Source organism: Penicillium waksmanii (assembly GCF_028829765.1).
Source record: "Penicillium waksmanii strain IBT 27052 chromosome Unknown utg000010l:1.0-3698451.0:1.0-3701458.0, whole genome shotgun sequence".
Classification (NCBI taxonomy): domain Eukaryota; kingdom Fungi; phylum Ascomycota; class Eurotiomycetes; order Eurotiales; family Aspergillaceae; genus Penicillium; species Penicillium waksmanii.
Genome location: NW_026643256.1, coordinates 718658 through 733790, shown reverse-complemented (window position 1 = coordinate 733790; position 15133 = coordinate 718658). Strand labels below are relative to the sequence as shown.

Below are 15133 nucleotides of genomic sequence, written 5' to 3'. Positions count from 1 at the left end.
TATCAAGAAAGTTCTAGTAGTTCTAGTAGTTCTATTCGAGAGCGTGCCAAGGATAAGTGTGAACAGATTTCGCATACAAGTTAAGACCGCTAAACAATTATAATCTCGGGTACAGAAAAGACATCTAGACAGGGTTCAGTGATAGGAGAAATTTTGTGGAATTCCCCCCCCCAGAAAATTTAAATGACGCCAACAAAACAACACAGCTTCTCCTCGCGCAGCAAAGCCAAGCGGCCCAAAAAAAAGAAGAGATAAACATATGCCCTAACTTCTTTCTTTTTTTGGTTATAAAACTTCATGTCGAGAAAAAGGAGAGAGAAAAAGAGCCGTCAAATTTCGTCATACTGCTGGTCAATATTGACTGGGCACGAACAAACGCAGACCACTGGCCGGAGCGCCAATCTCTGTGACATCGGCTATCCGGTCCACACTGCCCTTGTACTGCTCGTGGTACTTCGCGCCAGTGAAGGGGTCCGTCACGAAAGAAGAGCCGCTGAAAATAGGAGTGTGAGATGCGGCACAGATGTCGAACTCGGCGAAGGGGTCGAAGTCGACTTCGATCTGGTCCGAGGGATTGCGCTCGCATTGAGCCTTGATCTTGCGGGCCTAAATAGGAAGTGTTAGTTTTCATCTTTATATCGTTGTAGTCATCATCAATGTTTGATCTTACCTGTTCCAGAAGCTTGGTCGATCCTCCGTTGGCCAGCATCCGGCTGGCGAAGCCCAGAGCAGAGTTGTAGTTCTTGTTGGCGAAGGCAAGCTTCATCGCGGCCATAAGCGCCAGCTGTCGGTGAGCAACCTCCAGCTTGGGGATGGTGAAGTATGCCGACAGCTCCAAGCTGCGCTTGAGACCCTCAGGGGTGTCCGTGGAGAGCTTTCGGCGCTCAAGCTCGATGGACATCGCCAGAACGTATTCGCGAGCAGTAGAGATGATCTTCTTCGCCTCTTCAACCTCGGCCTCGGAGGAGACAGTGTTGACAAGAACGTTGTGGAGGATGTGCTTGAAGGTCTTTACACCGTCCTCCAACTTGTTGGAGCGCATCGCGGCATAGCCCTCCTGGAGGTCGACGCTTGCAATGGTTTCCAGATCCCGGGGAATGAACGGCAGGACCTTGCGGATATCTTCCTCCTCAGTGGTTCTCCGCACGTAGTTGACCAGGGGTGGCAGACCGACACTCGCAGGAAGATAAGTCTTGGAAGCCTTGAAGATTTCGAGGAAACGATCTTTCAGGGGAGCAAATTGCACAGCGCCAACCTGTCTGTTCAGGAGTTGCATGGCGGTCTCGAAAGAGCCAGCAGCGACGTGGTCAGCGGCCAGCGGGGAGTTACGAGCCCAGATATCAGCCTCGGAACTGCCCGCACCAGCCTCGGTGCTCTCAACATTGACGAAGTCGACCTCCTCCTCCACATTAATGTCATCACCCATGTCCCATCCAGAGGCGTCTTCCTCATCATCAGCTAGGGTATCCTTGGCGAGAACAGCCTCCTCATCGTCTTCTTCGACCTCGAAGGCATCGGCACCGGCTTCTTCATCAACAGCGCCAACTTCGCCGAGAAGGGCCTTCTCAAATGAAGAGTGGCCCGCGGCCTTGACAGGCCAGTTGGACTTGAAAGTAGGTACGATGGGGCGAGGGACTTGAAGGGAGCCCTCGAGTGAAGGTAGCGTGATCTGATCCTCAGTGAGACCACATGCCTCGAGGATGGACTCGGCTTCCTCGGTCAAGCCGTTAGCCTTGGCGGCCAAGTAGGCCAGAGGGTACTGGTCAACCTCCTTGAACATTTGGATCCGGTCCTCGACATCTCCACGGTAGATGGCGTTTTGGAAGCGCGAGGTGAAGTCACCACGGTGCTCAGCGATCTTAGCCATACGAGCAAGCTTCTCCTGGTCACCGGTTGTCAGGTAGAGGAAGGACAGCTTGTCAAAATTTCGTTGCTTCTGGTAAGTCATCTCGACGGTCTGGTGATTACCGTGGGAGAGAGCCTCGGCACTGAGTCGGCTCCAGTAGTGGGGGCGATCCAGTTCACGAGCCATATCATTAGCAACCTCAAGGTTACCGCACTCAAGGGCAAGGTCGAAACGGGTCTGCGGGTCCTGAACGAACTGCAGGGCAATCTCCGGATATCCCTTCTTCTGTAGATACGAAATGATACTTTGACCGACCAGGCTTGAAGTCTTAATGATCTGAAGCATCTCATCGTAGTTCCGCTTGACGAGAGACAGCTTGAAGCGGTACTCGGTAGGGTCAATTTCGAGGGTCCGAGGCTGGGCGTTGCGGTCAAGACAGTAGACGCTGCGTCCCTTGACACGGACAAGGTAAACGGTCTGATCAAGGGTACGAATGATTCCATTATCGCTGGCTAAGAGTTAGTAGGTATTCTCGAAAATCTCATAACATGGGATATATGACTTACCCGTTCAGAAGGGAGTACTTGACGTGGTTCAGGGTGGAGTAGATGAGGACACCTGAATCATCCCAAGTGGCACTCTTGATACGGATGGTTTCGTGCAGGGTGCTGACCTGTTCCAAAGTCTTGGTCACAATCGTGACATTGTGCTTGCTGAGAAGGGCACAGTAGAGACCGTCATTTGACCAAACAACATATTTGACACCGCTGACAGTAACCTCCGCCAGCTGCTTCTTCTGCTGGATATCAAACAGAGCAACAGTAGTGGGGGTGATGAACAAGAGACAACCAGTGCCTCCGAAGTAGATGTCTGTGGTGCCAGCCGGGGGCTTAATGGTCTTGGTGGTGGAGTTGCTCAAGTCCTTGATGTCGACTTGCTGGCTCGCGGGGTTGAAGACAGCAAAACGGTTACGAGCGACGAAAACAGCAGATGTAGCCTGGCCGCGCTTGACATCAGTGGGTTCGACAGCTCCGGTGGCATCCCGAGGAAGGTTGATTAACTCGTATGTGCCACCGTCAGAGGGCGAAGTGACGAGAATGGCACGCTCAGCGGGGTTGTAGGAGATGGTGCGCGGGGGAACCCAGGGAGAGCCGAGTTTGCGTAGGGACAGCATCGGAGGAGACTCGACATTCTTCCCAAAGTCATAGGACTTTACGTGCTTCTCCTTTGTGATGTAGAAAAGTTGGTTCTGGTAGACAGCGGAGGCAGGACGCTCTCGCTCCAGCTTAAACACCATCACACCGGTATCATGGCCCGCAGCAAACAGGTTCATTTTAGGGTGGGCCGCAATAACCCAGAATCGATCGAGGTCACGCTTGAAGGATTGGACGGAAGTGCGCTTGTTGAGATCCCATACGCGGATGGTCTTATCTTCACCGACGGAGAGGATGAGGTCTTGGTGAGGGTGGAACAGACAAGCGGAGGCGTTCTGGAAGTGGCCGCGGCAAGTGTCGACTTCCCATGCCTTGGTATCTATATAAATGGGTCAGCTAACACGAAACGCCCTTGGACCGATCTTTTGGGGTAGTAAACCCACCACTCATGCGCCACAGCTTGATCAATCGGTCGTCACCAGCCGACACAATCAGCGGCAATGTGGGGTGGAATGAAACCCAGTTCACACCACGGTCATGTCCCTCCAGCACAAACTTCACAATGGCGTCGGTGTTTCCGAACATATCAGCTTGGTTGGGGTTGGCGCGAGCCATTTGGTCTTCAAAGGAAACCGAGGTCGGGGCGGAGTGCTTCTTGCGCAGACCGGAGATATCCCAAATACGAACGGACTGGTCGAGGGAGGCGGAAGCGATGAGGTCTTCGGTAGGGTGGAATTGAGCACACATAACGTAGTGGTTGTGGCCGGTCATGGTGCAGACTAAGCAGAAACCGGGATGTCAGCGATGGTGGGAAAGGAGGCATTAGTATCGGGGAGGCAATTCTTACTCAGGGAACGGTTCTGCCAGTTCCAGATTCTAATAGTCTATATATTGGATAGGCGGGTAAATCCTCAAAATCGTAGACACTAGTGGGGGCGAGCTCAAAACATACCTGGTCGTCGGAGGCGGACAGAATCCATGGCAGCTCCGGGTGGAAGAACACTGTGCGCACATAATCCAAATGACCGTTCAATGTGAACAGACACCTCCGGGTCTGGTAATTCCAGACCTTGATCTTGTAATCGTCACCGCCGGACACAAACAGGGGTTGGGTTGGGTGGAAGTCGATGCCTCGAACGGGGCCGTCGTGCTCCTCGAATCGGTCAATGAGGGTTCCCATGCGGTAATCCCACAGTTGGATGGTGGAGGAGTGAAGGGAGACGAGAATCCATGGCCTGGTTGAGAGTTAGATATGGATGTTCCCAAAGATCTCTAAGGTGTAGCGTGTCCCCGCGGGATGAACTGACCGGTTTGGGTGGAATGCGATTCCCTTGGCTCGAGAGGATTTCGACTCAAACTGTGGAAGAATGAAAGGTTAGTAACTCCAATTGATCAATTCCATGCAACAGGACCGAGGACGGCGCGATGGAGAGGATGGGCGAGATCGAGGGGCGTTACCTTGGTGAGCATGTTTGGAGAGGACTGCATGTTGTTAAGTTGGCCGGAGCCGCACTGCACAGTAGCAAGCTCCGCACGCGATTAAAAAAGGAATATCACAACAGAGACAACCACGGCATCCACCCGAGGGTCGAAGGAGAGGAAGTGGTAAGTCGTGGATGCCTTTGCTTGGAAGTGTTGCGGAGGAGCAAGTTGAGTCCACGTTTAGTTTACTGTTGTGTGAGCGGGTGACCTGGTCCAATAAGAAGCCCAGAATTAAGGGCGGTGAGGGAACAGGGGTGATGAGTAGATGGGGATGATCTACAGTATTGATATTGAACTATTGAAAAATTGCTACAGTATATCACGAATTCTTTATTTTCCGCCAACCTCTGAAATATCGCGCTTCGATGAGCACAAGTAAATGAGATGGAAATCACCACGCACTATGACTGCCCAGGGCCTCGCCGATGATCGCATTTGATGGAAGAATCAAGTACAGGAAAAAAGAAGCTACCATAGAAGTGATTCAATGAGAGGCTCAAGAGAGAGAGATAGAGAGAGAAAGAGAGAGAGTTTAGGTATTACTAAAAAAAGATGATAGTAGTAGTAGTAGAGACCGCAGGCCTGAGACATCCCGAGGCTATAGTATTAATCCATGGACATTTCCACCAGCCCGGAGCGCCGCGAATATCGTGATTCTTTGATATTGGGAGGATACTCAAGAAATTAATAGGCGTCGATTCAATGCTTCATTTTTAGCTTGGGAGATGTTTCTCCCGGGGTATATATATAATTTTGCTTGAAAATTACCAATCCAATGAGGCCCAATGGGCATTGTTATTTGCAAGACACAGCCGTACAGCGCCTATTGCAGAGCAATTTTCCACACATCATGTACCTTGGAGAGTGGAGATTCGCTCCAATAACCGTTTCTTCCTATCTTCCTTCCACGGTCGATCCAGTGCATCGATCTTCCCACCGAGCAAGGCGACACATCCTGGGTTTAGCAAGACCATACCTCGGGCAACCGTCGCATTTTGAAGAACCAACTTCGCACCGATGGAAAGTTTTTCCAGTGATATACCCTCTATAGATTTCATTTCGATAGCAACCGTCTTAGTGCCGGCCGCGTCTTGTAGAATCAACCGGTGCGGTCCATAGCCACTGCTCCCCGACGCGTTTAGGGCAGCTGAATTATTCGTACGACCATTCCCATTATCTGCGCTTTCGTTGTCATCGCCCATTGGGATAGTCCGCACAACCTCCCTGCCGCGAATTGCTTCTCCCCGCTCAACGCGCTCAATCGCCTCGACTTGGCTCCATAGACTTGTTCCGATGTCTTCGATGTCAACGACCTGGACCGGAATTGGGCCTTGTAGGCGCCTCTCTTGTACAGTTGGGTCGAATATGTCAACGGGGAGAATGGAGGATGGGCTCGTAGAGAGGGATTCCCGGAAATCGGAGGCGAGGACGCGGAAGAGAGCTGTCTTGGTGAGCGCGGAGGCGGGGAGATTCCGCTGCGCAGAGTTGGAGGTTGCCAGGAAGGTGTTTAGCCAGTTCTGCGAGACAACTAGCGATTTTGTGTTTAGGATTTGAGCAGCTATTTGCTCTGAGCTGGCCATTGTGGTGATTGGGTTGGTCTGCGCTAGCAGATGTTGAAATGTTAAAGTAGAATGCAGAGCAAGCATAGCAAGCACGGGCCCGCCGGGGAAGAAGCCAGTCGCCGCATTCCACCTCCACCTTCAAGTTCACTTCCTCACCACCCACCATGTCAACCTTGTCCTCACCCCGCCCCTCAATCGCTTCCTCTCGTGGCCATTCACCCGGTCCAGCTTCTTCTCGCCCCTCTCTCGATGCACTAAACACCAACATCGCTGGCGGCCTTAGTGCCGCCTCCACTCCGTCGACCGCGCGAGCCATCTCTCCCAACCCCATCGCCGGACGGCGGAATCGCTCGGCCTTACGAGACTACTATAAGCTTAAACCCCCCTGGGTCCGATAGCCCTGGCGGATCCCGATCCCACAGCGTACCCCGCAACACCGATGCAGGCGATATCTCCAACCCCTCGACCCTGGAGACGGGAACGGAGCTAGACAATGCGGACTTCGACCCTCAGCGTTATGTCGACCAACTCCTATCAACCTCGTCCCTCTCAACAATCCTCAAAGCGGAGAATACACTGGTTGGAGATGTTCGCACTCTAGACGGGGAGCGCAAAGCGCTTGTTTACGATAATTACTCCAAGCTCATACGGGCTGTGGAAACAATTGGCAAAATGCGTCAAAGTATGGACGAGCGCGGAGCACCCTTGACTATGACCAAAACTCTGGGTCCAGCCATTTCATTCGTTGCTGAGACTGCTGGCAGTCTTATAAAAGAGGGCGAGGAACATCGCCGCCGCATTAAAGAGGAACGGAGCCAACGTCCTGCCCCACCTCATAATAAGAACGAGAAGGAGACCGTCCAGTGGGTTCTTGCCTCGCCTCAGAGGCTGGAAAAATATATTTCCGAGGACAAGCGCGACGACGCCTTAAAGGACTGGGATGAGGTCAAGAAGCTACTCGATGCTTGGGGTGAAGTCAAAGGTGTTGCTGAAATCCGCGAGGCTTGTGAGAAGGTCATGAATACGGACAGCAACGATGATTGAAGACCACCAACGCTGTAGTTATATGGATTGACTCGTCTTCTCCACGTCTCAGAATTACCATTCGGCCATCACCCCGGCACCACGCAGGCTGCCGCTATCCTTGTGAGCTCGCAATGAGATTGCCCGTCCAAGTGACGCACACAAGAGCGAGCTCCGACCAAGACGGAGCCCCCGATATTGAAAGAGCATCAATGCGACGAATTTGACCTCAATATGCCGTGGTCGAATCTCCATCTTGGACTTTCCTGATTCACGCTCCACTTCCAAGGTTGTACATATAATAGATACCCAATCAACACACACTACATACGATAATAATCATAACATCATGTCGCATTATATTTCCATAGCAAAATGTTTAATCCGTCATACCTTCCCACCTAGCACATCCTGACTGGAAAACATGCTCGCCTTCAGTCCATACTCGTTCTTAGACGTGATATCCAGATGCGTGAAAGCATCACATTTGTAGTAAATCGGCCTATCCTGCACATCCACCAGTCCCACCGTAACCATACTCTTCAAAACACGCTTAACATCCTCCTTGTCGCCGAAATCCTTCGTATAAACACAGATCAACCGCGCCTTATCGGACAAGTCATTTGTAGCAACTTTGGCCCCATCACCTAGCTCTCCTTTGTCTAACGCGACAACAACCTTCTTCCACAGATTATCAACATCCCGCGGACCGGGGAAAAGCATCCACTTCCCATAAACAACACCCGTCTCCCGCGCCGCGTATAGAATATCCTGCTCGAGACTGCGACGAAGCGGATTCAGTTTCCGCGTCAGTCCAGCTGTAGTTTTCGCACCGGACTTATCATGTTCAGCCCGGAGCTCAGCGCTTTGCGTTTCGAAGGCGCGGAGTAGGTCTGTGCCTTTTCGGAGGAAGGCGGGGACATCCTGGTCCAGTTGGGCTTTGGAGGTTGGGCCGAAAGACCAGATCCAGGGGCCGATATCAGAAAATAATATTTTGGAGGGTGGTAGACGTGAGAGGAAGTGAGATATAGGCTCTTTGCGTCCACGTTGCGTCTTTGGTGCTGTTGTTGTGTCTGGTTGATCGGCGCTTTCGGATTGTAACTCTTCTTCTGGATTGGAAGATATGGGCGGTGCGCGGAGTCCATTCTGGATTGTTGAGAAGAGATTTGAATGGATTCCTGACCAGTATGGTTCTGGGTCGAAACTTGCTGCTTGCTGGGACAGTCGTGTTTTTTCATTTTCATCGCCTGGAGTGATGTCAGCAGGGTGTTTGATGTAAACTAGGTTGGACTTCCGTGTGAAGGAATCACTTGCCGTAGAAACTGGAGTCGTCCGAGAGAATCGGATCTAGATCTAGATCCATAGGGTCTCCATTTGAACACATCTTGTCTGGGTTTGGAAGCTGAGATGTGTTATTGTGGTTTGTTGTAGAAGGTAGGTTGACCCAGAGCCGCATGTGGAGTTCTGTGGGCAACTAACTACTCGTAGTTAACTACTAGTAAGCAGCGAGGGGCACGGTGAAAGTTAACAGATGGTCCGTTTCAAAGCAAATCCATTTCAAACTCTTGAAAATTTACAAAAATTTACAAAAATAAACTACAAGGACTATGCAGCTCATACCAGGTTTTCCATCAATAATTCCAAGCGTTAGGCCTGGGATATGTACCAGTACTCCTGGTAGTAGGTACTATTATACCAGTCTTAAGCCGAGTATATGGAAACCCGAGAACAACTTCCATAATATTTGCTACTTCATTGGAAAGGCCACATAAAGGTATCCAGGCAACCACACACGTCTCTTCCAAGTTACGAGGCTCGGCATGGGGGCAAAAGTTAGTAATAATAACACCTGATCACCCTCTTCGATTCAGCTTTTCCCCTTTTAATCTAACCAAGATCTCTCCGAGTCTTATGTTAATCGATCTCCCTCGAAGATAAAAATCCATCAAACTCAACTGGGCTGGCAAAATTGGATCCCCGTTCAAATTCGTACACGTATCATGAAAATCTTTTGGATGTCTGTGTTTGCCCTATGTGCCCTTGCATCAGGCTGTGAATCCCCCTATGACTGTTCTGCTATTCAAATTGGAAATAAGCAATATAATTTGAGTCCCTTGAGTGGTAACTACGAGACTATTGGGTTCGTTGACAAGCGTAAAAACTTGACCACATCTTATGCAATCAATATCTGCAGTGATTTGAACGCCGCCGTCTCCAGGACGTTCCCCACCCCCCGTATGTTTCCACTCTTTCTCTCTTCTGCCATGACCCCAGATGCTAATGAGAATTTCTTTAATTTTAACGTAGTAAGCGCGGACCATCAATACAACGGTCAACGTGTCGGGTTCTCAGTGTCGGATATTGGCACACTTTTCGACGGCCGCTATTCAGACTCAGTACTACCAAAGGCTGAGCAACTAGAAAGACACGAAGGGTTTACCCTAAAATCTACTTTCAATGTGCTGGGGTCAGAAATTGAATTAAGCATGGCAGTTATTGACTTCATATGTGACCCGACTCGGTCCGGTCTCGAGTTTCTCAAGGGCTATCACCTCATAGGAGAAGCCGATGACCACGAAAATCGGAACAGCATGCAAAATGGGGAGCCTAGTCTGCGGTTTTTAAGTTGGACTAGGTACAGAGAAGGTAACAGCCTCTTACACCTGGAGTGGAAAACTCGTCAAGCTTGTGACAGTCATGCGCCCATCCTCAGCGAAAGCCGAAGCCTGAAGGACTTTTTCAACGACAGCATCTGGCGGCCATCGAAACAAATGAAGATCGGACTTTAAACCTAGATATGGCGGTACTCTAATAGCAAAACAAGTCTCCGTTCTAGTTGAACGTCATTGTGAATCTTCCGTAATTCGGAGGCTTCAATTTATTATATTCACTCGGAGTAAATTCGGTTCTAAGACTTATGCCGTTGTATACTATCAGTTACAATTTATTCAGTCTCACTCCACTGCTTCAAACTTAATCCTATATCACAGTCTGAGAGAAATAGGTGTTTTTCTCAGCTTCACTTGCCACTGTTTATACTCGGCCAGACCTGCTCCACAAATTCCACCAGGTCGGACTTGAGGGCTTCTGGTTGCTCAAGCGCAGCGAAATGACCACCCTGATGTCGTCAATTAGCTCAGTCTCTCCTCTAATTCGGGTGACAACATACCTTTTGGTGTTGGCCCCAGTAAACCAGATTACCGGTAGTTTCTACCCATGAGCGAGGAAGTGGTGCGAGCTCCTTGGGGAAGGCAGAATAACCAAATGGTACATTGATATACCAACGCGATTCATTTGCAGCTGCGACAGGGGGAGGAGGGTAGCTCTAGATTATGCGTCAGCTACCTGGTCCACATGGTAGTTTCTACAACGACGCACCTGACGATATGTATAAATTGAACGAGCAATCGTGTCAGTCAGCCAATATAACGTGATGGATTCGAGAATGTGTTCCGGGGTCAGAGGGTCGTCCACCCATTCCAGAAACTTTTCACCAACCCTAACAGAGTTAGCCAGATAGCACAGAAGCCTTCGCATTCTGTATCACAGTCCTGCTCACCATGCTAACAAGGATATCGGGTTACTGGCGAGAACATGACCGATGGTACTTGGTCGAGTTGCATGCTCAATTGAGTACCCACACCCCGTAGTTCGGAAATTCTGGAACCTCTCGATACCTTGTATCTCGAACGCATTCAAGTTGTCGTCCGCCATGCCTTCTGGTTTAGCCATGAAGGTCACGTTGACTGCTTCAAGTTAATATCATAAAATGGAATTTAAAGAACAATCCATGCAGATATTACTCACGATGAACGGCTTTTTTAAAATTTAATGTGAGCACTCAGCCTAATGTAACATCGTCCGCGTATCAACTTGAGGACTACTTACCTTTGCAGCTTTCATAGTCCACGGCCAAGGTTCTGGCGATGCGACTTCCAATATCACCACCTTGCGCAACATATCCACTCTCAAATCCCAAAATTTTCATCAAGTGATCAAAAACGCGAGCAATGTCCGATGTATCAAAGTTCCTATCCAGCGGAGGGCCAGAGGAGAATGTGAAGCCGGGTAGCGAGGGCACAATTAGATGATAAGGTAGAGTGTCTGGCGTATACTCCCGTCGAAAAATATCCAGAATGGGAAGAAACTCCAAAAAGCTTCCTATCTAAATGATCAGTCACGGAACCTCGAATTGAGGGGCATTTTCAATCAGCGGGGCTCCTACCTGGCCACCCGTGGATCAATAAGATTGGAATGGCATCCTTCTTCCGCGAGAAGAGCCCGACAAAGTGGATGGTCAGATCTTCAATTTCAGTCGTCCACTGAGGAAAACTGTTAATTCGATCTTCAGAAGTTTTCCTGTTAATGTTGAAATTAGCTAGTTTCCATATTGAACAGGACTATCGCGGGGCTTAGAGAGTACCATTTATAAGACCGCAGCCACTGATCCCGCATGGCTACCAACCAGTGAGTGGTGACACCATATGGAGATTCCACTTGGGAATTCTCGAATGTAGGAGGAGCAAGCTTCGATAGCTTGATCAGGGTTTCAAGTTCAGTGAGCTGACTTTTGTGAATAGCGACCTTGAAGGGCGTGGGAGACACACGCGCCGTAGCCGGCAAGGTATTGAACAATAGCGACATTTCGGTTGAACTTGAAGTACTAGTAGTATAGTAAACCTAGTATGCAGCCCACATTAAAACATGAATAGTGCCATGCGTATGCTATTTTGCAACAGGGCAGGAGACAGTCTGGTCATCTTCGGCTGACCAAGCAGCACGGCTGAGGATATGCCGGACTCCGGTGCGGGGAAGAATTGAACACATGATGTCGCTTCTTTCTGCAGATCTTAGATTGATGTTGTCATGTTGTTAATTTAAGGAAGGACAACTAAAATTTGTTGCAGAGTCGACTTTCTGGAAGTCGTGCGATGGACATAGGGAATCATCGAGGTATTGAAGGTCGCACTGCATAGCTTGCTGTGAAACGATCCTGGAATGGTGTTACAAAAGTGATTCCTACTAGTATTTCCAGATCTGTAATTGGTGTTTTGAATTTGATCTTCATGAATGTCACTCACCATAGTTCCTATTTCGGTTCTCACCTGAAAATGCAGTGTATGCACTAACTATACACTGCAGTAGGATTGTACCTACAACTTGAAATAATAGTGGTCTAATCACCCCTATTGTATCTAGGAAAACAAGATTCGTGAAATGTGCAGAATATTAAATAGGATTTTGATAGACATACCCCCCCCCTCATTATACTCATACCCCCCCTGATTAGTCATACCCGCTTGGGCCCAGATTTCAAGGCAGATATTCCCCTTTAGGCTTAGCCTACCCTCCCGGGGCGTCTTAGTCATCGCCGCCCCTTGCGACTCTCCTGTATACTGTATACTGTATAAAGGATATAGTATATACTATATAGTATAAAGCATACTGAAAAGTGTCTTAACACGTTTGTATTAGGAAACTGAGTAACTAGTACTAGCCTCCATACTCTGAATCATCTGAACCGACAATAGCGCCTGCGTCAAGACTACTCTCGCTGTCCTCACTAGTCTCCGCCACGATCTCCATCTCCATCTCGCTCCGGGCCTGACTACGCGTTCGTACACCTTCCGATCGAGTATCTCCTTGCTCAATTGGGAGGGTTTGACCGTGTTGAGCCTGAGATGAGGTTGTACGAGCTCTGCGGCCACGGCCACGGCCACGACCGCTTCCACGACCACGACCACGACCACGACCGCGGCCGCGGCCGCGAACAACATCTGACATATGCTCAAATGCGGATATCTCACGCTGAGTTGAACGCTTGAAGGGGGTTAGTCGCGGCTCGGTAGGAGTTTGCTGAGTTGCCGGGACCTGAATTGAATAAGTTGCAGCAGTCGAAGCCGCTGAAGGTTGTGTCGGCTGGGATTGGAGGTTATTCCGACGGCCAGCTGGTCTGCCACGACGGCGAACTTTGTAAGGGTCCTGCACTAGAAGGATCGGATTAATTGGCGGGGCAGTCCTATGACTGTAAAGATGCCACTGCGGATGGAAGTCGTCCAATGAGAGAGGCTCTTTGGTCTCCATATGTTGAACAATGACATAGATACAAGGATATCCTGACGTATTCTGTGAATTGCAGTAGCAATTAGGCGGAATTGGAGGCTTATCTTCACCCGGGGGAAAGTAAGTCTCATATGTTGCTTCAACATATCCGATAACCTTCAAGGAAATACGTTTGATAATTGGCTGATAGATCAGGTGGAGTACACAACAGGGCCGTTTATTACGCTTATCTGCAATCTCTTTTCGAATCCTTTTGTATTGGCGATCGACAACTTGCTCAAAAGTACGGAGAACTGAGAGCATATCCATAGTTGATGAGTGAAGATCTCGCTTCAAGAGCCAATGAGAAGACTCAGTACGCGATGTTGAAGCTTCTCTGAGATATAGATACTGATTAGTGTGTAACTTGAGGAAGCTCTCCGGACAATCATCAATCCATTCCTTCGTGATATATGTCAATAAGCTTTTAAAGATTAGTAAGCTGTATTTCTCCTGGAACCGCACCCATGCGGTATCGAATTCAGCTGAGGAGGATGTATAAATAAGGCGATTCTATCGCTTTATCATCTTGTTCCAACCCTCATTAAGAACCTTGGCCAGAGCCTTATCGAGTTCCTGTTTGGTTAACCGATTAGTAGCCGTAGGAAGCCTGAGGCTATCCTATTCTAGAAGACCAGTCTCACGCGCTTCGGCAATAGCTTTACAGATAAGCGGAAGTGTATGCTTCATCAAGTTCATATTGATATGCTATATGCAGACAATGGTATTAGTGCCTGGAAATATAGTATGAACTGTATTAATCAGGCCCGATTCCTTGTCAGTAAGAACAGTATACGGTGCTGATGGAAAGGATGCCTTAGTTTGCTGGATATAGGCATATATCTCAGCAAGATAGTCTATAATAAGGGTATAGGTTTCCTCCTTTTTATTGGTCATAAATGCCCAGCCGAGATAGATCGATGTACTAGTGTATACAAAGCCGACAATATCTAGCAAAGGCAGATTGAACCGATTCGTTTTGTACGTACAATCTATAGAAATGACTCAGGGATAATGCTTCAACATTGCAAGGCTATTCTGATACATAGCAAATAGAACAGTGATATAATTATCCGGATCGAGCTTATATCGGAACATCCATTTACCGTCTGTTGGAAGCTCTATGAGAAGTGCTTGGATCGGAGTACGGCCCTTGAGAAAGTCCTGATTAACCTTTGCGCAAAGGTTGTAGATATCGCGCTTGGTGACGCACGTATCAGGCTGCTGTAGCTGGGTTGCAGTTATAATCTGGCGGGTTGTTATGCGAAGCTGAAGCTGTGACTTGAGGGTCTCTTTATATTGCTGTATCTCACGTTTACGGTGGATGTGATGGGCAGATGGGTCCGACGGTTTGTGATCGTTGTGCTCTGGATTCTCAATGGTAAGTATCTATGGCAGATCCGGCGAGATAATTGGCTGGAAACGAAGTGTAACCTGGAACCTGCAGCCACAGGTATGTGTATTGGTTTTGTGCTTGTGTGATGTCTCTGAAATAGAAGACGCATACTCTCTACCGCGATCACATCGTAGAACGACCTTTTTCACTTGTCCACGTTTGTTTTTCTTGGACCGGAGCTTGTTTACTGCATATCCGGCAGGCTGCGCAAGCTTGTTGATGTGCTCGATTGCCGTATCGGGGTCTAAAAAGCGCGAATGGCGAGGGGGGAGAGGCATAGGGGGTGGCTTCCATGTTGACTCGGTGGCCGCCGTAGGCCATTCATCGGAAGGTTCGTCGGGTGGCACGCTGGGTGGCGCGTCGGCTGGTTCGTCCGCTGACGAATCAGACGCGTAGGACGTAAGCCCTGGAAGCATATTGAGGATTGACCAATCGCAGAGGCTTTTGGTGATCGGGGGGGGTGTAGGCGATCGTGGCGGTGTTGGTGTAGTAGTTTCTAGCAAAGATGTATACAGTATACAGCGGAGTCGCAGGGGCGGCGATGGGCGGGTAGGCTAAGCCTAAAGGG

General features: G+C 49.3%; 8 protein-coding genes across 8 annotated transcripts; 2 read left to right on the top strand and 6 right to left on the bottom strand.

Moving 5' to 3' along the window:
* Nucleotides 1-351: 351 nt before the first annotated feature.
* N7481_012237 (coatomer subunit alpha) lies at nt 352-4488 on the bottom strand (the record flags this gene model as incomplete). The annotated part of the gene is made up of 8 exons (XM_057271456.1): nt 352-606; nt 671-2354; nt 2413-3379; nt 3444-3779; nt 3848-3884; nt 3953-4235; nt 4308-4357; nt 4408-4488. 8 exons carry the CDS (start codon nt 4486-4488, stop codon nt 352-354), a joined length of 3693 nt encoding a protein of 1230 aa, XP_057115644.1.
* Nucleotides 4489-5330: 842 nt separating this feature from the next.
* N7481_012236 (OB fold domain-containing protein) lies at nt 5331-6062 on the bottom strand (the record flags this gene model as incomplete). Its single annotated transcript, XM_057271455.1, has 1 exon — nt 5331-6062. One exon carries the CDS (start codon nt 6060-6062, stop codon nt 5331-5333), a length of 732 nt encoding a protein of 243 aa, XP_057115643.1.
* Nucleotides 6063-6208: 146 nt separating this feature from the next.
* N7481_012235 (COG1/VPS51 family protein) lies at nt 6209-7088 on the top strand (the record flags this gene model as incomplete). The annotated part of the gene is made up of 2 exons (XM_057271454.1): nt 6209-6433; nt 6519-7088. 2 exons carry the CDS (start codon nt 6209-6211, stop codon nt 7086-7088), a joined length of 795 nt encoding a protein of 264 aa, XP_057115642.1.
* A 366-nt stretch (nt 7089-7454) lies between these two features.
* On the bottom strand, nt 7455-8451 carry N7481_012234 (DUF1917 domain-containing protein; the record flags this gene model as incomplete). Its single annotated transcript, XM_057271453.1, has 2 exons — nt 7455-8314; nt 8391-8451. 2 exons carry the CDS (start codon nt 8449-8451, stop codon nt 7455-7457), a joined length of 921 nt encoding a protein of 306 aa, XP_057115641.1.
* Nucleotides 8452-9067: 616 nt separating this feature from the next.
* N7481_012233 (uncharacterized protein) lies at nt 9068-9856 on the top strand (the record flags this gene model as incomplete). The annotated part of the gene is made up of 2 exons (XM_057271452.1): nt 9068-9302; nt 9375-9856. The coding sequence occupies 2 exons, from the start codon at nt 9068-9070 to the stop codon at nt 9854-9856; spliced, it is 717 nt and encodes a 238-aa protein (XP_057115640.1).
* Nucleotides 9857-10086: 230 nt separating this feature from the next.
* On the bottom strand, nt 10087-11711 carry N7481_012232 (epoxide hydrolase family protein; the record flags this gene model as incomplete). Its single annotated transcript, XM_057271451.1, has 8 exons — nt 10087-10185; nt 10237-10392; nt 10446-10566; nt 10627-10813; nt 10875-10883; nt 10956-11228; nt 11293-11426; nt 11491-11711. The coding sequence occupies 8 exons, from the start codon at nt 11709-11711 to the stop codon at nt 10087-10089; spliced, it is 1200 nt and encodes a 399-aa protein (XP_057115639.1).
* Nucleotides 11712-12560: 849 nt separating this feature from the next.
* N7481_012231 (uncharacterized protein) lies at nt 12561-13439 on the bottom strand (the record flags this gene model as incomplete). The annotated part of the gene is made up of 1 exon (XM_057271450.1): nt 12561-13439. One exon carries the CDS (start codon nt 13437-13439, stop codon nt 12561-12563), a length of 879 nt encoding a protein of 292 aa, XP_057115638.1.
* A 1119-nt stretch (nt 13440-14558) lies between these two features.
* On the bottom strand, nt 14559-14981 carry N7481_012230 (uncharacterized protein; the record flags this gene model as incomplete). Its single annotated transcript, XM_057271449.1, has 1 exon — nt 14559-14981. The coding sequence occupies one exon, from the start codon at nt 14979-14981 to the stop codon at nt 14559-14561; it is 423 nt and encodes a 140-aa protein (XP_057115637.1).
* Nucleotides 14982-15133: the final 152 nt, after the last annotated feature.